Raw genomic sequence first — 22,497 nt, 5'->3', positions numbered from 1 at the left:
TATGGAGCAAGACTGAAGGCAGCTGAGGATGATGGGCAACTGTGATGGCCAGTTCTCTGTCCCAAGGGCAAACTTTTCGTTTTGGTGTCTCCTACTTAGGCAGAAGCAGCAAAGCAGAGGATAAAGGGCTCTGGGCATCCAGAGAGCTGTTGTTTCTTACCCTCTGCCGCGGATGAATTGAGAGGGGACTAGAGGCAGATGGTTCTTGCTGCTATGGAGGGGATAAAAACAAAAATTAGGCCAAATTGGGAAGGGGTGGGTGGGAGGGAAAGCTCTTCTCCCCTGGGGGCTGGATTCTGCCCTTGCCAAGGAGCCACGAGGTCTGGAAAAGCACCAGCTCATCCAATTGCCAGGGATGGCATGGTGGGGTTGGGGATGGAGCTGCTAAATCTTTAAACCAAACTCTCTGGTGCCCAGCCTCTGTGGCTCCCAGCTCTATCTGCACACTGCTAATGAAGGGGATTGCTTGAGTTGCAGTCGAAACAGTGCAACTGATTCCCTCACAGTCCACATGCGCTGGGACTTCACTGTGCTCTTGGGAAACCACTGGGGGATCAGATCAGTGCTGCCTTCTCCATGGGGGCACCCCAAGGACACTGCCTGTGCTCCCCACTGTTTGCTACTGTACGAAGCTGGCACTGTAGGCAGTCAGTGCGTAGACATGTTCTTAAGTCAGGGGTGAGGAAACTGTGGCCATCTATATGTGGCAGGGCTACAGATCCATCATCCCTGACCATTGGTCAGGCTGGCTGAGGCTGGTGGGAACTGGGAGTCCAATGACACCAGGGTGGCAGCCACAGGTTTCTCGTCCCTGCCTTGAAAGTCTTGCGCTTAAACCCGTCCAGACACACTGAGTGCAATCCAGAGAAAGCGAAGGCATGCCTAAATAATCAGACCTGGCATTTATCAGAGCACCAAAAGTCCTTCACGGTCAATCCAGCCGCAGACTTAAATGTGATGAAGCCCATTGGCCTTAACTGTACTTAATTTTGTATTGGTCTGTGGCCATTATGTCAGCCATCCTTACAATAACTGTAAGGTAGGTCAGCATTATCTACCCCCATATTGCAGATAGGGGCTGAAGGTGAGAAATAGTGTCCTTAAGGCTGCCTAACAAACTCATGGCTGGCGTGAGATTTGAAGCTGGAGTTTGACAGTTGGCATTGACTACATCTGTCTGTATGCTACTTCCAGTCATTTTATGAGTAAAATGGTGGCGGCAGTGACGACTACTACTATCACTACTAATGGTGCTCAATACATGCAAGCATCTATAGGAACACAAAAATATAGGAAGCTGCCTTATACTATAGGCCCAGCAGCCCAGTAAGAACACATGACGAGGCTTGCTGGATCAGGCCCATGGCCCATCTTGTCCCTTATCCTGTTCTCACAGTGGCCAACAAGATGCTTCTTGGGAGGCCCACAAAGCAGGACCTGAGCGCGACTGCTGCTCTCTTCCCACTTATGGTTCCTTCCCAGCCACTGGTTTTGTCCACTATGCCTGGCAAGTGGCTTTCTGAGGCAAAGAAAGGCTGAAGACCTTTCTTTGTCACTAGCTAGCTGATCTTCCGGGAGACTTCAGTGTGCACTTAATTCCCATTTAATTCAGCAAGATTTGGGCATGCCTCTGTATTGCGCACAGTTTGCATATTCAGCTCTTATATGGAAACAGAAAGAAGTCCAGAGATGAGAATCCGCATGAATTTTGGCTCTTTGATTAAAAAAACAAGCTTGGCCAAAATTTAGCCTGTTTCGGGTAGAGTGGGAGGATAAATTATCATGCAGATCATCTTTTGAACAAATGAAACTGTTAATTATTCTATCTGCAGCTCCCCTTCCTCCAAAATATACATTTTGGCTGTAACTATACAGCTACTTTTCCAGGAGAAACCCCCATGGAACTCAACGGGACTTGTTTTTCAGTAAACATACATAGGCTTGCAGTCTTGATCTCACTCCATGGTTTTTTAAACAGTCTCTTTCAGATGTATTGGGTGGGTGCAGGAGGCATATTTGAACGCGCCCTTGCAAAATATAGACCTCTACATTAAGGCACGCTTAAGTGGTACAGTCCCTAAAGGAAGACATATCATGAGAGTTTGCTGCTTGTGTAAACTGGCCCTAGGTTGTAATCGACCACACTTTGTTGACTGCACAGTTAGATGGTGCTGTTTTCACCCCCAACAAGAATTCAGGCAGCAACCCCCACCACCCCACCCCCACTCTTCAATCAAGAGAGGATTTAGTAAAGCTACTCTACTGCATTAGTGTGATGAGATGATCTGATAAACAGACTGGAGATTGATGCATGCGAATCAAGACAGGGGGTCTGTAACAACCTCATCATGCCAGCCATGCAAGGTATAGACAACAGAATAGTAGATACAGGATGAGGCCTCTGGGTCCATGCAGGGATTCTCAACAGTGAAAAGGAAGATGCAGTGAAGGGGCTTTTTAATTAATTTCTGGTCTTTTAAATCAACCAGTAAGTTTCTATCCTTCATGTTAGCAGAGAGAACCCTGGAAATGTATAAGGATAGAAGGCAGTGTGCAATTCTGTCCAAAGGAGAATTCTGGCAGGTGCAGCTTGTCGTGTGGAAGTGAGGGAAATTTTCTCTCTCTCTCTTTACACAACTAATTGAAATGTACCGGAGCCTCATCATCTCCAGGTCACCTTGGAGGCAGCCTGGAAAGAGCAGCTCACACAGCCATCAACTACCGCCATGATTCCTGAGCAGCACCGCTGAGTCGACAAAGCAACTCTCTATAAGCCTCCATAACAAAATTTCCGTGACCTGGCTTCGGACTACAATTCCCATCAGCCCCATGTCGGCTGGAGCTGATGGGAGTTGTTGTCAAAAACAAACATGGAAGGCACCAGGTTGGAAGCCAGGCTGCTGTACAGTGATGGCGATTCTCTGCCAAGTGGGGCTTCTGAGAAGAGGTTGGGAAGCCCCGAGATCATGGGAGGAGACAGCAAGGCATGCAGGAGGGAAGCCTAGGCTCTGTGGAGGGAGCAGCTGCATGCAGAAGAGAAAGAGACGATCCACGGGTACCTTTGACGAGGGAGAGGGCAGAGCTAACAGTTAGGCTCGTCATGGTGGGATGGCTCGCAGAAAAAGCGAGACCCCCGCTTCGCTGTGCGGGCAGTGAAGGGAACGCTCTTCAACACTGCGGGGTGGGAGGGGAACGGACAAAGACATACAAGATACGTCAGACAGCGAGAAACACGGTGGGCGGCTTATTTCACAGAACGTGGATGCAGCTATACTCGGGACGTCTTAGGCGCGGGGCATATACGGCTAGTGCATCGAGGAGGGGACTATCTCAGGGAAAGAAGCCCAGGGCCAGAATTCTGTCATACAGAAGCCTCCGGAAGGCGAAATGGTTTGTTTTACAAGAACGGTAACGCCAGAGTTATTATTAACGCCTCTTGGGAGGCTACATTGGAGATGGCCTACAGGCAGTCCAGCCTGCAAAGCCACAGAGTGACCATATGGCAAGGAGGGCATGGCTCCTGTAGCTTTAAATGGGTGCACAGGCAAGGGAATTCCGGCTTTGGTATGTGGGGAAAGCTGTCCCTGCCAAAAATTCCCTCACCTGCACAGCTGCTCAGGGTACAAGAGCCTTGGCCTCCTTTTCAGCTGGTCACCCTACTCTAGCCTTAACCAACCTGGTGCCCTTTGGCTGATTTGGTCTGATCCAAAGCAACTGGAGGGCACCGGGTGGGCAAAAGACGCCCTGAGGAGTTTCCCCACCTCACGCAATGACCCAGCCATGCCCATTTTCAACACAGTGCTTCCTATGAGGTATATGCTAGGCCCGGCTGGTTTGGGGGCCGAGTGCAGCACGATATGCTTCTGCCCAGGAGAACAGAGCGTCACCTGAGGCTGTAAACGTCAGCCATCTCTGCTGCTCATCACTGAGCACCTCATGTCATTAGTGGCATGGTGGTACAAAAGTGTTATACCACAGGTGGCAGGGAAGACCCTCACAGAGCCAAGCAAATACCACAACAGGGGAACATCAGCACGGAAGCAGGCAAAGGTCACTCCTCACCTAAGCCTGAGGAAGGCTGTCCACAACTGGGGCCTGATTTATGAGCCGTGATATATTTTGTCTTGCGGAGCAGGGCCACAGACATGCCAAATAGGCACAGAATGAGGTACTGAGTGCAGAAAACGGTTTCCACACCTGAACACACATACTTTCTCGTGTGTTGATTTTTTTAAAAAAGAAAATAATTTCTAGTCCTTATGGGGGCAAAAATAAGACGGTGCTGTCGTGTGTGTGTGTGTGTGTGTGTGTGTGTGTGTGTGTGTGCTTTGCAGATATTAGGCTGGACAGGCCCTTAAGAACCCACTGTATAGGTCCCATTTTGCTTTATTGTTGGAGGAGATGGGCTGGAAAAGGAAGAGCATTTGGGAAAGAAATAAAACATTGCTCCTTCAGGAGACTTCCGTTCACAAATACATCACGGTATAGGTAAATAAAAAGGAGGAGGGGCGAGAGGGAGCATTATAGAGGGCCAGAGATACAGTGTAGGGTGAGGCCCTTCACTCTGAGGGCACAAGCAGTGCCTAAAACACCTTCTTTTCTTCGCCCACACAAAGCCACAACAGTCACTGGGGGGGGGGGGGGAATGAGCACAGCAAAGGAAGTGGATGTTCCCCTGCCTCAGGATGGGTTGCTTACCGGTGATAATATCCTCAATGGTCCCATCTTTGCCTTCATAAACAGGCCGGTGGTCCTTGGCCTGGCGCCGCCTCAGCTCAGCAATCAACTCTTGCTGCTGCCACTTGTTGCGCTGTAAAGGCAACTGCGGGCAGGTCAGGAATTAGAAGGAAAAACAGCCCCAGCTCAGCCGCCACACCGTGTCCCGCTGTCCACGAACCTGACTGACACTCCTACCTGACTGACAGGTGCAGCCACTTTGAAAATGTGTGTGTGTGTGTGTGTGCGCGCGCGTGCCTCTCTCTCTTTCAGGGATTAAAAGGGGCCCAGAAACACAGCAAGGGCCATGCGTGGACTGTCTTGTGAGGCATTTCACTAGGAAAGGCTTTTGTCTGCCACTGGACCCAGCAGGCCAAGGCTCTGTGCGGTGAGCAGACTGGCACACAGGAGAGCAGGCCAGCTGAAAAAAGAAAATGTTCCTTGCACCAATTTAATGAGGAGCTGGCTTCCCTGTCAAAGCCCAGAAGGAGAGTCCTTCTCGGTAATGCCGTGTCAACTGCACTGGCTGGTGCTATTCATATTTATCGACTAAGCACCGAATCAGAACTTGGGAAGCCGCCTTTCGCCGAGTCAGGCTGTTGTTCCATCTGACTGAGTATTACTTACACTGACTGGCAACAGCAACTTTCTGGGGGGCGGATTCTGGCCCTACCTGAAGACGCTGAGGATTGAAACTGGGCCTTTCTGCATGCAAAGCAGATGCTCTACCGCTAAGCTACAACCCGTCCCCAGAACACTGTGCAAGGTGCCATTTCCATTCTCTCTTGGGACATAACCTGGGAGGGGGTGGGACTGCAACAATAAGAGCTGCTCTTCTAAAAATCTGCCTTTGGAGCAGCAGGAGATATGAAGGACTGAAAGGCATCACACGCAAGTTGACAAGAAGCTAATAACAATATGTCCATCCCCGCCATGCAGCAACGGCAGGAGGGGCTTCCTTTGGCCCGCCCTCCCTCCCTCCCTTTCCAGAACGCATCCCTTCTGGTCTCCTGGCTCCCTGCACCATCACCCCCTACCTTCTCCAGCCTCTTGGCTTCTTGGGCCAGCGCCTGCTCTCTTTGGGCCTGTTCCTGCTTCTTACGCATCTCGTTGTCTTGCTCTGCATCCTGGAAGACGGAAGCAGGGAGAAAAGTTAGAAGACAGTCCAACCAGTAGCCAGGCAGCACCTAGCTGGGGATATAAGGAGATGGAGTTCCACTGAGTCAGGCCGTTGGCCAACAGCCTGCTGGATGAGATTTGCCCGGCATTTTGCAGGCACAATCACTTGGATCTGTGCTGAGCTGGATGCCACCATTCGAGTCAATATCAATTCCACAAATAAATAAATGGGCCCATCTAGTCCAATGTATCTTCCATTTGGCAAGACACAATTAAAGGTAAAGGGACCCCTGGTAGTTAAGTCCAGTCGCGAACGACTCAGGGGTTGCGGCGCTCATCTCGCTTTACAGGCCGAGGGAGCTGGCGTTTGTCTGCTCTGCAGACAGTATTGCCGGGTCATGTGGCCAGCATGACTAAGCTGCTTCTGGCGCAACGGAACACCGACACCAGAGCAGCACATGGAAACGCCGTTTGCCTTCCCGCTGGAGCGGTACCAATTAATGTACTTGCACTTTTTGGCATGCTTTCGAACTGCTAGGTTGGCAGGAGCTGGGACAGAGCAATGGGAGCTCACCCCATCACGGGGATTTGAACCACCAACCTTTTGATTGGCAAGCCCAAGGCTCAGTGGTTTAGACCACAGCGCCACCCACATCCCATATAAGACACAACAATAATAATAATAATAATTTATTATTTGTACCCCGCCCATCTGGCTGGGTTTCCCCAGCCACTCTGGGCGGCTTCCAGAGAAACAAAAAATACAGTAAAATATCACAGATTAAAAGCTTCCCTGAACAGGGCTGCCTTAAGATGCCTTCTAAATGTCAGGTAGTTATTTATCGCTTTGACATCTGATGGGAGGGCGTTCCACAGGGCGGGCGCCACTACCGAGAAGGCCCTCTGCCTGGTTCCCTGTAGCTTTGCTTCTCGCAATGAGGGAACCGCCAGAAGGCCCTCGGCGCTGGACCTCAGTGGCCGGGCAGAACGATGGGGGTGGAGACGCTCCTTCAGATATACTGGGCCGAGGCCGTTTAGGGCTTTAAAGGTCAGCACCAACACTTTGAATTGTGCTCGGAAACGTACTGGGAGCCAATGTAGGTCTTTCAAGACCGGTGTTATGTGGTCTCGGCGGCCGCCCCCAGTCACCAGTCTAGCTGCATTCTGGATTAATTGTAGTTTCCGGGTCACCTGCAAAGGTAGCCCCACGTAGAGCGCATTGCAGTAGTCCAAGCGGGAGATAACTAGAGCATGCACCACTCTGGCGAGACAGTCTGCGGGCAGGTAGGGTCTCAGCCTGCGTACCAGGTGGAGTTGGTAGACAGCTGCCCTAGATAGAGAATTGACCTGCGCCTCCATGGACAGCTGTGAGTCCAAAATGACTCCCAGGCTGCGCACCTGGTCCTTCAGGGGCACAGTTACCCTATTCAGGACCAGGGAGTCCTCCACACCAGCCCGCCCCCTGTCCCCCAAAAACAATACTTCTGTCTTGTCAGGATTCAACTTCAATCCATTAGCCGCCATCCATCCTCCAACCGCCTCCAGGCACTCACACAGGACCTTCACCGCCTTCACTGGTTCTGATTTGAAAGAGAGGTAGAGCTGGGTATCATCTGCATATTGATGGACACCCAGTCCAAATCCCCTGATGATCTCTCCCAGCGGCTTCATATAGATGTTAAAAAGTATGGGGGAGAGGACGGAACCCTGAGGTGCCCCACAAGTGAGGGCCCAGGGGTCTGAACACTCATCCCCCACCACCACTTTCTGAACACGGCCCAGGAGGAAGGAGCGAAATCACTGTATAACAGTGCCCCCAGCTCCCAACCCCTCTAGACGGTCCAGAAGGATGTTATGGTCGATTGTATCAAAGGCCGCTGAGAGATCCAGCAGAACCAGGATACAACTCTCACCTTTGTCCCTAGCTCGCCGGAGATCATCCACCAGCGCAACCAAGGCAGTTTCAGTCCCATGGTGAGGCCTGAATCCCGATTGGAAGGGATCCAAATGGTCCGCATCCTCCAGGCGTGCCTGGAGTTGTTCAGCAACCACGCGCTCAATCACCTTGCCCAAGAATGGAAGATTTGAGACTGGGTGATAGTTGGCCATACTGGCCGGGTCTAAAGATGGTTTTTTAAGAAGCGGTTTAATGACCGCCTCTTTCAGCGGATCTGGGAATGTTCCCTCACAGAGGGAAGCATTCACCACCCCGCAGAGCCCATCGCCCAGCCCTTCCCGGCTTGCTTTTATTAGCTAGGATGGGCAAGGATCAAGGAGACAGGTGGTTGCTTTCACGCGTCCAAGCAGCCTGTCCACAGCAGTTACTGCCTTGCAATTACTGCCTTGCAAATTTTCTGCAGGCTAAGCTGCAGAAAATAACTCATGCCATTTCACGTGTGCTATGAAGTTAATATCTACTTATATTTATCTGTATGGTTGTAAGTTGCTTTAAACTGTTTTTAATATTGTGTTTTAATGCTATAGCCCACCCTGGGACCTTAGATAGATAAGATATTCTTATTACCTGCCCTTCATCCTATCTATTGTCTACACTGGCTGGCAGCAGCGCTCCAGACCAGGCTCTCAGGCAGAGATTTCTTTCCATCCACCTGCTACCTGATACTTTTAAACAGGAGGTGCCTGGGACTGGCTTGCAAAGCAGGTGCTCAACCAGAGGTATATGGGCCTTCCCTCTAAAATGACTACCGTTCCTGGCCACATGGTGGGGCAGTAGACAAGAGCGTTTAGTCCGGCCACAGGAAATCTGCACAACCCGCTGCCTGGTGGGTTGCCTTGAGTGGGAACCACAAAGCTGGAAAGGGATTCAATGGACCATGCCCCACCTGAGACAGAGACACAACGTCCTATATATAAAGGACCCCGTCCCCTCAACAAAACTTGCTCCAAGGTTCCCTTAAAAACCTCAAAAGAATACATCCCACGCTGGACCCAGAAGTTCCTGATAACAAGTGGCCTAAATCTATCTCCCGATAACCAACAGCTGCACCTTTTTGTTCTATTCTCAAGCGGAAAACTGGTCCCTCTCTGGGTGAATAGGTCTGGTCCACCTGGGTAACCCTCTGCCTCTTAACCCACCTCACAGGGTTGTTGTGAGTCCTACAAGCAGGACAGGAAAGAAATCTAAATAAATGGGCAGAAATGGGAATGAATTTTGACAGGCTAGGGAGGGGATGCACACGTGGACGTGGTCTTTTGCCAAGAGCCGTGTGTGGATTGAATCAGTAACGATGTGGGTGAGCCAGGCACTGATTCCCTACAATTCACAGCTCTATCTGGGATGCTAAAACCACAAACCAAAGTTTTCCTAGTCCAAAGAACCAGGTGCTCCCAGAGAGCCAATCTTTGGCCACTGCTTGCCACACGAGTCCAGGATAGTCCGGCACGCCCTCAGTCTGAGCATCTCATCACAGAAAGAAGCCATCCCTTTGCACCGCTGGAATGTTTCCCTCCTGCTCCCCACTCCTCCCAAATGCTGCACCTAGCCAGCACTTGAACCCAGGACACCTTCTCCAACAATGGGAACAGAGTGATGGCAGCAGAAAGGTGTGGCTGATGCATGTGATGGAGGTTCAAGTAAATGGATTGGCTTTGCTCAAGGGACCAAACCTTGGAGAGGGGCTTTGGAGGACTGGGATGTTAGCGAAGAGCAGATGGGCTATGGAGCATGTTGAGGTCCTCACAGGTGTGGAAGAGAAATGAAGGAGCATGCCGGGAGGGCGCTCTAAATCTCTTGCCCACTGGCCACACCTAATCACAGGAAGACAGGTAGGGCTACTTCCTGCTGGGAACAGTAATAGGCAGCACTTGGTGGGGGGGGGGGACTGGCAAGGGGGCTCCCACTTCTACACCAGGGTAAGGCATGAACTTGTGTGGCTTCTAAGGCGACCTGGGTTCTCTCTTTTTTTTATATAATGATTTTTATTGAGATTTATGAACACCAACACCAACCAACAAAAACATCAGGTCTTATTACATATATCCTACTTTATGCTCCATAGAGCTGTTGACTTCCGTCCTTCCCTTCCACAAGTTTTCCTATTCCAATCTATAATTCACAGTTTCATTAATTAAAAATTACACCGTGACATAAGATTTACTTCAATCCTGCCAACGTTTTCATATTTGTACAGTTCTCACTTATATAAACCATACATTTACTCCATTCCTTTTGGTACTTTGTCTCCTCCTGATTGCGAATTCTGTGTGTCAATTTAGCCATTTCAGCGTATTCGACCAGCTTTATCTGCCATTCCCTTACAGTCAGAATCTCCTGTAGCTTCCACTTTTGGGCTATCAAAACTCTAGCTGCTGTTGTTGCATACAGATAGAGTCTTTGGTCTGTCTTCTTAATATCTTCTTCCACCAAGCCTAGCAAAAATTCTTCCGGCTTTTTGGGAAAACTATACTTAAATATCTTTTTTAACTCATTATAGACTGATTCCTAAAACTCTTTCATTTTATTACATGACCACTACATGTGGTAGAAGTCACCATCCTTTTCCTTGCATTTCCAACAAGTTTTACTACTTATCCTATACATTTTTGCCAATTTGGCCAATTTGGTGGGAGTGAGATACCAATGATAGACCATCTTCATAACATTCTCTTTTAAGGCAGAGCATGCGGTGAATTTTAGACTCTCATTCCAGAGTTATCCCATGCATCATAGTCTATGTTATGTCCTAAATCAATAGCCCATTTTGTCATGGCCTCTTTTATGAATTCATCTTTTGTATTCCATTCTAATAAAAGATTGTACATTTTTGAAAGTGGTTTGAACTTATTTTCTATAATATCTGTTTGGAATTTCGATTTTTTTATCTTCAAATCCTAATTTTTTATCATCTTTAAGGCGGCCTGGATTCTCTAACACACATACCTTGTAGGATCGGATGAAGCGCGCAAAGACCGGGAAGAAAACGGACGGCGGTGTCGTCTTGGGGCTCTCGCCGAAATAGCGCACAACCGTGTTGTAGGCCTCCTGCCAACAAGAAAGCTGTGTGAACGGAGGCTGGCAGTGGCCCCGGCCTTACACTCAGTTTTACCATGGGAGGAGGATGCTGGCACAACAAGTTTGGGGTCAGAAAGAAAATCTATGCACAAAGAAACCTTTTGACACATGGCCTGCACGTACAGACCTGCCGGGTGTGATCCACTTTGCACATCAGACTAGCATATTCACATGATGAAACCGATTCTTTAAAAGGCACACAAATCTAATGTTCAGAGTGCATACAAACTCTGCTGTAGGGAATTTCGCGGGGATTTTGTTTGGTCCACATTTTCTTTAAACAAACCAACTTCACTGTGGCTCAAAAAAGTGCCAAAATGTGAATTAAAATGTAAAAAATTCACATTTTAGTGTGAAATTGTGTAGAAAATGTGTACTCTTAGGGTGAAAAAATATGCTAAAAACATAATGCAAACCTTTGTGTTTTTCTGTAAAATTGCAGATTGAAATGGAAACAGGCCTGGAAACCGACTGGTAATGGGATGGTACACCAGAGCGTGTTGAATTTTTCAACTTCCAAAAATGAGGGGAGCTAAAAAGTTCTGACATGATTTGGGAATTCAAAGGATATTTTGGTTAAATTAATAAAATGTAGTTTTGCTCGGTAAAATGTGCATAAAACTGCATAGAAATCTTTAAAAATGATTGCCAAGTATTTGCAGTTATATTATATATTAATATTAATATTTATTATTATTGAGCGTTGCCTGACTTATTCAGATGGCAACATTAAAAATTATTTGGTTTTCCGAAAGCAGCTTATGCGCCTCTTCATCAAACGTAGACTTACCAAGCTACATGTTATCCAACCACAAAAATAACAGCAGATTTGAATTGCTCACACCCAAAACCATACATTTAATACCCCTCAGTGAAGAAATTTGCAAAAATTAAGTTTCACCTCGTAAAATGACACGTCCTATGTGATGCACTCATGCCTACTCTGAAGGGAGTTTGGCATGTAACTAACAAAATAGGAACTGCTTACATAACACACAAGCACAAATGCACCCTGGATCCCATTGCAAAAATCTGACACCAAGCAAGCACAGATTAGTCAAATTTGGCACGAGTACTACATCTGAAAATGTACACAGCCAGGCAGGTGGCAGGATTTCCATACTTGAATCTGGCATGCAGCCGGAAACAAAGACAGACACAGTGTTGAACTATATGCCAGACCGGTGCTTATTAACATGCCACACAGCGCATAAAAGGATTTGCGCTCCAAATCCTGCACACATTTTAAGGAGCCTTCTCTGCTCAACCCCCAAGCTGCGTGCCTGCTCCTTCTCCACTCACCTCCGCAGTCTTCGCGTCTTTCTGTAGCCGGTCCAGCTTGCCCTCATTGGCGTTCAGGAAGCTGCGCAGGATGCTATGGTCACGCAAGCTGCACTCCCGCCGGATCAGCTCCATCCCACGCCCCAGCTCCTTTACATCCAGCAGCACGTTCTCCAGGGATACTGTGGTGGGACAGAAACCACTGGGTCAGCCTGGGAACCAGCTCAGATTGGGGAGTGTCAGTTTCACGGCTCGGAAAAGGCTAGAAGAGATGCACAGGCCTCAAGAGGGAGGCAGGCAGACTCTAAGGTCAGGGATGGGGGACCTGTGGCCCCCCGGATGTTGATGGACCACAACTCCCTCATCCCTGGCCTGTGGCGAAGCTGGGGAATTGCAAAACAGACCTGCTGTAAGCATCAATCAGGGCTTATCCACACTTAACTTTTGCCTTGTTCTTTCCAGGCACTGGTCCCCACTTTAAAGCTCTGTGTCCACCTCAGAGCTTTCTCCGTGATAACCCGCTCTTTAAACCAGGCATAGGCAAACTTGGCCCTCCAGATGTTTTGGGACTACAACTCCCATCGTCCCTAGTTAACCAGACCAGTGGTCAGGGATGATGGGAATTGTAGTCTCAAAACATCTGGAAGACTGAGTTTGCCCATGCCTGCTTTAAACAAATGACAATTTGGGCTTTCTGATTGAGCTTTGAAGACCGGGTTTTCATGGGGAAAGCTCTGGGGCAAAAGAATAGGGCACTCAGCTTTAAAGTGCAGCCTGTGCCAGGAAAGTTATGTGTGGATAAGCACTCAATGCACACTCACTGTAAACATCCTACTTTCATGATGTCTGAAAGCGAGCAAGACGGAAGTAGCTACAGAGGGGACACCTCTGTGAGGTCTTGGCCCGGCCCCTTGAACAGGCTGGTGGTTGGAAGGGTCCCTACCTGCAGCTGCTTTCTCCACGAAGTGCAGTTCCTGCCAGAAGGTGCTCAACTCGGGGTATTTCTCCTTCACCATCATGGCAATGAAGTGCAAGAGGGTTAGCTTCCGGTCCGTCGACTTGGTGTCCAACAGCTTTTGGGGTAGAGGTGGGGAAGAACAGAATGTCAAGGCACTGCTACAGCCATCTGCACATGCAGGTGCAAATTTGCATGCGGGCGGGGGCATATGGGCGCATGGAAGCAGATAATCAAATCTGCACAGTGTGCATTAATTGAAACACGGGAGGCGCTCACAAGGGGTGGGGAGAGCAAATGCGTGGACGCATGCCGTCAAGCAAGAAATCAGATACACAGGTTTGTATGCAGGGCTGAGCAATTCTGCAAATTGGTGTCCGTGCATGGTTTGCTCCATGCATGTAACCGTGTGTCTGAGCAGAAGCACATACAGAAAACTCTGTGAAAGTTGCCGTGCTGTAGGGCAAGATAGGAATTAAAAAAAAAGAGCTTGGGAATCTTGCAAGGTGGCACAAACAAACAGCTGCCGCCTGAACAGAATGACCATGGGGTGTAGCATGCGGGAACGGACACCACCTTCCTCCTAGGCACATTATCTGAGCACAGGGGTATGGATGGATACCTTTGCATAAGCTTATGTGCCCCCTTTAGCCCCCTCCTTACCAGATCAAGACTCTGCAGCTTAAAACCATAAACCGAACCACGTTTGCTGCTGTTCATGTAGTTGCCGAGGGCGAGGATGATCTGGGAGGGAGAAAACAGGCGTGACACATAGATGCTTGACATGTCTGATATTGAAGTCATACAAGGGAGTCCCCAGCCAAAATATCCTGGGCCACCTGTGCTTAATTTCACTGCTTTCATGGAGGCTATGACATTTAACCTGGAAGCCATCAGTACCTAAATAGTGTAGGAAAATGCACGATGCTCAGAGGCACTATTTGAACCCTTACTTTGCCTCCTGGCAAGTTACAGAATCAGAGTTGAAAGGAAACTCAAATAGCCCAACACGTTTTTATGCAGGAAATCCTCCGCCTGATACAGCTGCCCTCTAGCCTCAAAATACTCTGCAAGCTAAACAGAAATAGTTGCCCCCCATCACACATTTGCTGTTTCTCTTGTAAGTACTTCCATATCAGCAGCACCCACCTCCAGCATGCGTTTGAGTTTCTGTGAAGACTTGACAGATGCAGAGGCAGCAATGATTGCACTCAGTTGCTGTAGGAGGGCAAAAATAAAAAAGGATTATAATTGGTTTTGCTGCACCTCAACACTTTGTCAGTGTAAAATCATGGAACTGTAGGGTTGGGAGGGATCAAAAGGGTCATCTGGTCCACTCTCTCCTGCAACAGAAGTTGAATAGAAGTTCCTTTCACACAGGGCGCTCTCAGACGGTTGCTGTTTTGAGGTGGGATGCAATCATATACTGTCAAATTCATCTTGGCAATGAAAATGCAATGGGAAGTCATGCTCAACAAACCTCCTTCCTCATCTAAATTTGACCTTTTTGTGATAAAGGAAAGGGAAAATGCACTGGGAAGTGTTGGGGAACACTTACTTGACGCAACGTCATCTAATCTCCCTGCAAACCAACTCAGAATGAATGCTCATTTTATAGCCAACTTCATCTAATTTCCCATCAAATGCTGCACAAACAAGTCAGGGATCAATGCTCAATAGACTTGGAAACAACATCAGTCTGGAAAGTGAGGGGGAGGGCAAGGAAATCTTGATAAACTGTCCTCCCTGACTTTCACAGGTTTACTGTGCTTTTGCAAGCAGAGCCTGTGCATGTACTACTTGTATGCACATGGGTTCTGTTTGCAAATAAAGACTAGGGAGTTGGGTGCAAAAACATGGTGTTCTCTCTCTCTCTCTCTCTCTCTCTCTCTCTCTCTCTCTCTCTGTTCGCTGTATGCTCTACTTGGCTGCCTGGAAAGGACTGAAGAAAATGAAAAACGGTTCTGCAGCCAAGCCTGCAATCAAGTAATTATTATAGGCTAATGAAAAACCTGAAAGAAAGACAGACGAAGGATAAATAGTTGTTCTGTTGTATTTTATCACTATCAACATCAACATTTCTTGTTAGTTGTCTTGGGTGTTTTAGTCAGAAAAGTGGAGTGTAAAACCAAGTAATAATAATAATAATTTATCCAAGAAAACACTAAAATACAATAACCTATTAAACATTAAAAGCTTCCCAAAATGGGCTGCCTTCAGATGTCTTCTAAAAGTTTGGTAGTTATTTTTCTCTTTGACATCTGGTGGGAGGGCGTTCCACAGGGCAGGTGCCACTACTGAGAAGGCCCTCTGCCTGGTTCCCTGTAACATGGCTTCTCGCAGTGAGGGAACTGCCAGAAGGCCCTCGGCGCTGGACCAAGCAAGAAGCAAAAGAAGGGAAAGCGAAACACTGTGAGCATAGAAACATAAGAAGAGCCCAGCAGGATCAGATCAAAGAGCCCAGCAGTTTGTTCTTACAGGAGTCAACCAGATGTGTCTTGCTCATATGCAGAACCTATGAATACCACATGAGAGCTTGTGCCAGCATGGAGAGGATAGGGCTTAGTATGTATGAATCAAGACAAGAAGGTGTCACAAACCACAATGGTGGCAGGTAACAAAAATGGATCAAGAGCATCCAGAGAGGCTTGTGAGCCAGACCATCTAGCTCAGCCATGACTATCCCTACTAGCAACAGATCTCCATGGTTATTTCCCAACGCTTATCAAAATTGAGGTAGTTTGAGCTGAATCTGAGACCTTGCACATGCAAAACAAGTGACCTACTAAAGAACTACCTGTGCCTCCCTGTCCCTTGACGTTGCTGGGCACCACCACAAGCAGAGCCATGCTGTTTGGCAAACACCCTTTGCTGCAGTGACACAGCCAGGTGGCAAAGAATGTGAAGTATGTCAATTACCCTCCGACAAGACTGCTAGGTAATCTGAAGGTTATGCAATGATGCAATGGGTGTTTGCACTTGCTAGCAAAATATTCACCGCCTGATTTCAAAGAATGTGTAGGTTTAATTGTTTTCAAGGGCAGCAGCAGTGTGTGTGTATGTGTGTGTGTTTAATAAAGCTTTTGATCACCAATATATGTCTATCACAATATGGCACGTCTAGCCTCTTGCAGAAACTTAAAGCAGGAAGATCAGCCCGGAACTCCTACTGTCCAAACCTCTGTATGTCCCACCAGAATCAATGTGGCTTTCTCCCAAGTAAGTATGCTTGGGACTGCAAACTTTCCAGCTGCATAATCAGCTAGAACTATTCTCTTGGTTTCTCCCTTTTTAGATATATGGAAAGGTAAAAGGGCACAAAGGTGACCAGACCAGGACAGGGAACTTCATTCCCAGACTCCCCTCCTCTAGCTTCATAAATTAACCCTTCCTTTCCAAGAGCTGAGGACAGAGCCCAAAGAGTTTGGGCTCGCACAGACAGAGGGGAGGCAAGTCTCGTACCGGCATGAGCATCTGGATGTTCTCACTGAAGTTGCCCAGGAAGGCCATGATGGCCATGCGCTGCGTCAGGCGCTCCACCTTGCTGAAGTGCAGCATAAAGCGGTCCTCGTCCGACAGCTCCTCCAGCGGCTTCCGCTCCTTCTCATACTGGCGCAGCAGCTTGACCTCGTTCTCCGTCGGCAGGAAGCGCATGAGGCACTCGACAAAGTCCACCGGAAGAGTCTTCAGGTCAAACCTGGAAGAGCAGCAGCAGCAAAAACGGCCCTGTGTCAGAAGGCAGCAGAAAGCGGGGCTGCTAAAGGAACTGGGCTGGGAGCGGGGAAGCCCAACGGAGCCCGTGGGGTGACGTGGCAAGAGTGTCAGGCTGGGGATCTGGGAGGCCAGGGTTCAACTCTTCACTTGGCTATGAAGTTCACTAGGTGAACTTTCTTGAGGCGGTTTCTCTCTCTCTCTCTCTGCCTAACCTACCTCATAGGGTTGTTGCAGAATAAAATACGCCAAGGGACAGCCACTTTGATCTCCTCAGAGAAAAGGTGGAATATAAACATAATAAATAAATGTATTTCAGGGGTGCTGTGGAAGGAAAAACTACACACACACACACAGATACCCACGTGTGAATGGCTTTGCAGATCTCCTCCGTGCTCCTCCCTGCTTTGCGCAAGGTGATGGCAAGGTTCTTGGCCCGGTTGGCTTCCAGCAGGGTGACCTTGTTGGCTGCCTTATGCGATGCCTTGTTCTTAGAGCAGAGGAGGTCAATGGCCGGGCCTTGGGCTTTGGTCTTAAAGAGCTCCTCAAACTTGTCTAGATCAAGGTCCTGGAAGAGGAAAGAGGATTCAAAGAGCTACCCATCCTGCCGGTAGGTAATTATGATACCAATGATAATAATAATAATGACAACAACGACATACATTCTGATTTCAAGCTGCTCATAATTTGCCTTTTCACTACTGGAGGAATTTCAAAGCCGCTAACAGCATGTTATCAGATGCTTCAGTTTTGGGAGCTCGGGAGGGAACAGTGAATAGAGATCTGAACTTGGATTGGGGAGAAGTAGGTTTAAATTCCTATTTAAGGATTGTTGCGTGTATGAAATGGCGGGGAGCCCAGTGAGCGTGTTGGAGGAACGGTGGGATACGTATGTGAAGAATCAGTACAAAGCAAAATAGAAGCCTGAAGTTAAAGAATTGGCAGGTTGGTTCCAATAATACATGGAATTCCCTCTCTCTTTCTCTCTCACAGAGAAAGTGAGAGAGTGAGCAATTTGGTCTTTGTTGCTTCCTTGGGGTTACCAGTCCCAAGAGGCAGAACTCCCCTATCAAAGGTCCCTTCCTTTGCTGCTCTAGCACACTACACCTCCTCTCTCTTTGACATCATGTGTAGCTTCCCCCCATTCATCAGTTTCCCTGGCTCCTCCTTTCTTCACCTCCATTCATTCCTTCCCTCCCCCATTGTTCTCATAGACTCCTGCTTTTCAGGCCCGCATAGCACTGCGCTCTTCTCCCTTATAGTACATGGGCACTGCTGATCTCAATCACTCCTTAGAGCGCCTTCCCTTGCCTCACTTCCCTCCCTCACTCCTCTCCTCCTTTCCTGAAGCCTCATTCTCCACCAACCATTTTTTCACACTCATTATTCTTACACTGTGCATCGCCTATTCTATATTCTTCCTTCAAACTCCTTTCTTCTGGGCACACTCTCCCTTAGCTTCCCTATATCCCGGGGCCTCTCCTCAATTCTTGTGTGAGGCTCTGACGCCAGCCAAAGTGACAACTTTCCCTTCCCTCAAAGAGGGTGAACTACAAACTGTTCAGTTTCCCTCAGCAACTGAATGTTCTGTGCTGCTGCACTTGATAGGCTGATAAGGGTTTCACCTGCACAAGTACAGTAGATACAAATACAACGGATTAAAGGTTTTAAAGAATGGTGCACACCATTCAGACTGACTTCCCCCTTTCCCTCACCTCCAAGATCTTTTCATCATCCAGCTCACTGAAGACTGTGCCGCTGATCTGGTTGGGCTTCAAGGCCGTCCAGTTAAAGACCGGCAAGCGGAATTTCGTCTTGATGGGTTTCTTAATCCGGATTGCTTGGGGGCACAGAGGAGAGAGAAAAGTATTATTTGTCCTCCCAGGGGCGGAAGAGGTCAGGGCTCAGCTCAGCTTGGTCCCAATGGGCCACTGGGAGGGAATAGAATTGGGTTGGTTCCCCTAGCAAGTTTCTGTTCCCAGTTTTGGTTCACCTTCACAGACTTCTCTCCCAGGAAGAAGAATTCTGTACCCAGAACCATGTTCTGTGCTTTTACTCGTGAAATTACAGTGGTACCTCTGGATGCGAACGGGATCCGTTCTGGAGCCCCGTTCGCATCCAGAAGCAAACACAACCTGCGTCCACGGGTCACCGCTTCTGCGCATGCACGTGATGTAATTTTGACCGTCTGCGCATGCACGAGTGGCGAAACCCGGAAGTAACACGCTCTGTTACTTCCGGGTCACCGCAGCACGCAACCCGAAAATACTTATTCCGAAGCTACTTCAACCCGAGGTATAATAATAATAAATTTTATTTATATCCCGCCCTCCCCAGCCGAAGCCGGGCTCAGGGCGGCTAACAACAATAAAACAGTACAAAAGTACAGCATAATCAACAGTCTAAAATCATTCGTTATAAAATTATAACGATGACTGTACAGCACACATAGAGCAAGCACCCAGGGCCTTTCTTTGCTGTCCCTCTTTCCGTCTTGCAGGAGGATGGGTGGGAAGAGGCGAAACGTACCTGATAAGCCCATAGTGAGAATCACAGAGGGAGACGTCCCTGGAAGTGGTGGAGCTGGCGGACACTTATCTGTGAGAGAACAGGGGCGGAAAAATATATGTAGCAACAGTCGCCCTCTGTGCAACCGTGTGTGAGAAGAAGGCAGGTTTCTTTCCTTTGGACTTACCCGGTAGCGGAGGAGGGGGTGGGGGGAGAGGCGGAGGAGGGGGTGGGGGTGGAGGGGCAGCCTCCATGGGAGGCAGGACCGGGAGGCGGAGGTCATCCTCGGGGATGTCGCTGAAGTTGACCTCCGCCCCTGGAGGTGGCGGCAGCGGCAGGTGGTCTCCCCCTGTTGGGCGAGAGGTATAGTGGCGTCGGAAAGCCTCCTCCTTCTCCTTGATGATTCTGCGCAGGGTGTGGACCTGGTTGCTGGCACTTTCATAGGTTTCCTGCCCCAGAAGAGACACATCGATTAGGCCTCCTCTTCCCACTCGCTGGAGGCCGTCCACAAGGCCAGATGCCTCTGGGTCTCAAAGGACCAAGGGACACATTATACGTTCAGCAGAATTAAGGGGCAGCGCTTATCCCCAGCCGCAGCACCTCTGGGAGCTGTGTGTGTGTAGATATTTACACAAATTTACATTCTCCTCCACAGGGATAAATAACAGACATGTAGAAGTTGTGGGATGTAACATAAGCAGTCAAGTACAACACTTCCTGTTTGCCCAGAGTGGACACGCAGGGGGGGTGTTACTCCAGCCAGGAGGACTTCCTGTCACACCTGGTCTGGAGCTTCCTCCCCCTGCGTGTGACCAGGTAGGTGGGCGTGACCCTGGGAGACACCATAAAAGGGGCGGATCACGCAGCCACCTTCCTCTTGATGCCATGCTCTTCTGATGCCATTTCTTCTCTTGGACTGCACTGCTGGGTCTCTGCCAGCAGCACATGGGTCCATCCTTACAAGGATGTAAGCCACAAGCTAAAGCCTGCCTTCAGGGATCCAACTGTGAACTGAATGTGAGTAAACTTCTTATTACTTTTAAAAGAAGCTTCTTGTGTCTTTATTCTGTTTAGGAGGCATAAAAGGGGACTAAGGGACGCGGGTGGCGCTGTGGGTAAAACCTCAGCGCCTAGGACTTGCCGATCGTATGGTCGGCAGTTCGAATCCCCGTGGCGGGGTGAGCTCCCGTCGTTCGGTCCCAGCTCCTGCCCACCTAGCAGTTCGAAAGCACTCTTAAGTGCAAGTAGATAAATAGGGACCGCTTTCTAGCGGGAAGGTAAACGGCGTTTCCGTGTGCCCGGCTGGTGCCGGCTCGCCAGAGCAGCTTCGTCACGCTGGCCACGTGACCCGGAAGTGTCTCCGGACAGCGCTGGCCCCCGGCCTCTTAAGTGAGATGGGCGCACAACCCTAGAGTCGGACACGACTGGCCTGTACGGACAGGGGAACCTTTACCTTTACCTAAAAGGGGACTTACCAGGAACCCAACCCAATCTGAACGAAGCCAGATTGGATTGCTTAAGTAAAGAGATTCAAACGAATCTACCAACTAGCTTCCTGCTATATATTGTGGAATGCACTCTGCTGCTGACTGACAAGTACGAGTTAGGAAGGATACTATTAAATCAATATATCCTCTCCTAGTATCTACAACATTCCCACAGAAGTTACATGGGTTTTGCCCATGTTGATTTTAATAATCTTTTGAATGTTTTTAAATACAGTATCTGTTTTTAACTGTTTCCCCACCCCTCAATGGATAATTTTAATGTTTTATTTATTTTGCAAACTGCTTAGAGGTTTTCTTACAATCAAGTGGGATCCAAATTTTGTTTAAGATAAATAAATGGGACCAAAAAGGCTTGGCATGGAAATGGGGTCTAGACTAGCCTGACATATTTGTTTCCTATGAGCATGTCATGTTTCCCCCTGGGGGGCAGGGCGAGCAGGAAGCAGGAAGGGAGGGGAGAAGATGCAAATATGCTCCCTCCACCTGCAGCAAAATATGATCCAATAAAAAACTTTGCTTCTTAGTTCTGCTGATTGCACCAACTGCTCAGGGAACTGGGTCGATGCCAGCACTGCCCTGGACCCCTTAACAGAACAGTTGAGATTTATCTGCAGGAGAAGACCCACATCCTCACACAAGGGAGGAATGGGGCCAAAGCATGGACAGTCCACAGAAACCCAGCCAGCCCCAAGCAAGGGAATAGGGACCATTTGCCAGCTGTCCTGAGTGTCACATTGTCACTTTGACCTGTGAACTAGAGCCCCATTAAAAACCCACATAAGATAAGACTTAAGAAAGGATTGTTAGGAAACTTTCCCAGGTCCCAAACCAACAGGCATGCAAGAAAGAGCCTGGAAGGGAATGGCTCAGGGAGGCAAGAATTGTGCCTCATCTCTACAGTGGAAAGACCCAAGGATGAACCCTGATGGGGCAAGTTCTTGTAAATCAGGAGTCTGTCAAAGCTTCATTCTTCAGGGTACCTTTTCCACACAGACCTGCCAGGCAGGGAACGTGCCATGTCCACTCGAGAAATCCTGTTCATGGGGAGCACTAGGCCTCACCGTTATCCTGAATATCGTGTCTGAATAGAAAGTGTTCCCTGGCATACAGCAGTGCTCCCCCTGTGGGTAGGAGGACTGGGAATGGTGAGCCAACTACCAAGGAAGCCTGTCCATCATTACGGATCTTTTCACTGAGAAGCATCTGAGGAAGCATCCCATGGAGGTTAGAAAAAACAATGCTTTAACCCAGACGATGGACGGACCCCCATCTTCTTAGGAAAGCCTCCACATCGCTTTTTCCTGGCCACATACCTTGACAATCTCCAACTCCTTCTCCCGCTGTAGCAGCTGTTTCTCCAGCTCTGCCACCCGCATTATGTTTTCATTCTCCAGATCCAGAAGCTTTTCTGTCAACTGAGTGGAAGAAAATAGGGATCACCAACTTTCCTTTGGTCAAAAAAGACGGTTCTGTTCTCATTATCCTGCTCAGATAATGAGAAAATCTCACGTGTGGAGCAGACTTGTGAGGCTCTTGTTTTTAAACAAGTTCCTGGCCCTCCTGGTTATAACAATGTTTTTACAAATGTGCAGGCAGTTAAGCCTGACTGCACCTTCCCTTCCCAATGCCACACTAGGGGATCTTCTTCAACACAATGTACAATTAGC

The 22,497-nt window shown here is 48.6% G+C and overlaps 1 protein-coding gene across 8 annotated transcripts in view; it reads right to left on the bottom strand.

The window, feature by feature from the left end:
• FMNL3 (formin like 3) overlaps positions 1 to 22,497 on the bottom strand; it is a 104,777-nt gene that overhangs the window by 7,164 nt on the left and 75,116 nt on the right. For 3 of the 8 annotated variants that reach the window (XM_080994453.1, XM_080994452.1, XM_080994458.1), the window contains 13 exons: positions 22,144 to 22,245; positions 19,510 to 19,771; positions 19,344 to 19,412; positions 18,530 to 18,654; positions 17,180 to 17,382; positions 16,566 to 16,800; positions 14,253 to 14,321; positions 13,767 to 13,847; positions 13,092 to 13,221; positions 12,170 to 12,330; positions 10,736 to 10,837; positions 5,754 to 5,843; positions 4,699 to 4,822 (listed from right to left, as the gene is read on the bottom strand). In XM_080994453.1, coding sequence (XP_080850579.1) covers positions 4,699 to 4,822; positions 5,754 to 5,843; positions 10,736 to 10,837; positions 12,170 to 12,330; positions 13,092 to 13,221; positions 13,767 to 13,847; positions 14,253 to 14,321; positions 16,566 to 16,800; positions 17,180 to 17,382; positions 18,530 to 18,654; positions 19,344 to 19,412; positions 19,510 to 19,771; positions 22,144 to 22,245 — 1,753 coding nt within the window. Of the gene's footprint in view, positions 1 to 160; positions 212 to 3,059; positions 3,175 to 4,698; positions 4,823 to 5,753; positions 5,844 to 10,735; positions 10,838 to 12,169; positions 12,331 to 13,091; positions 13,222 to 13,766; positions 13,848 to 14,252; positions 14,322 to 16,565; positions 16,801 to 17,179; positions 17,383 to 18,529; positions 18,655 to 19,343; positions 19,413 to 19,509; positions 19,772 to 22,143; positions 22,246 to 22,497 lie in introns of all 8 variants that reach the window. The other 5 variants (XR_013982674.1, XM_080994456.1, XM_080994457.1 and 2 more) reach the window with 5 other exon arrangements.

The sequence above is a fragment of the Podarcis pityusensis genome (genome assembly GCF_964106645.2).
Source record: "Podarcis pityusensis genome assembly, chromosome: 2".
Lineage (NCBI taxonomy): Eukaryota > Metazoa > Chordata > Lepidosauria > Squamata > Lacertidae > Podarcis > Podarcis pityusensis.
The sequence above is the reverse complement of the archived record's forward strand: the minus strand, read 5'-3'. Positions and strand labels throughout refer to the sequence as shown.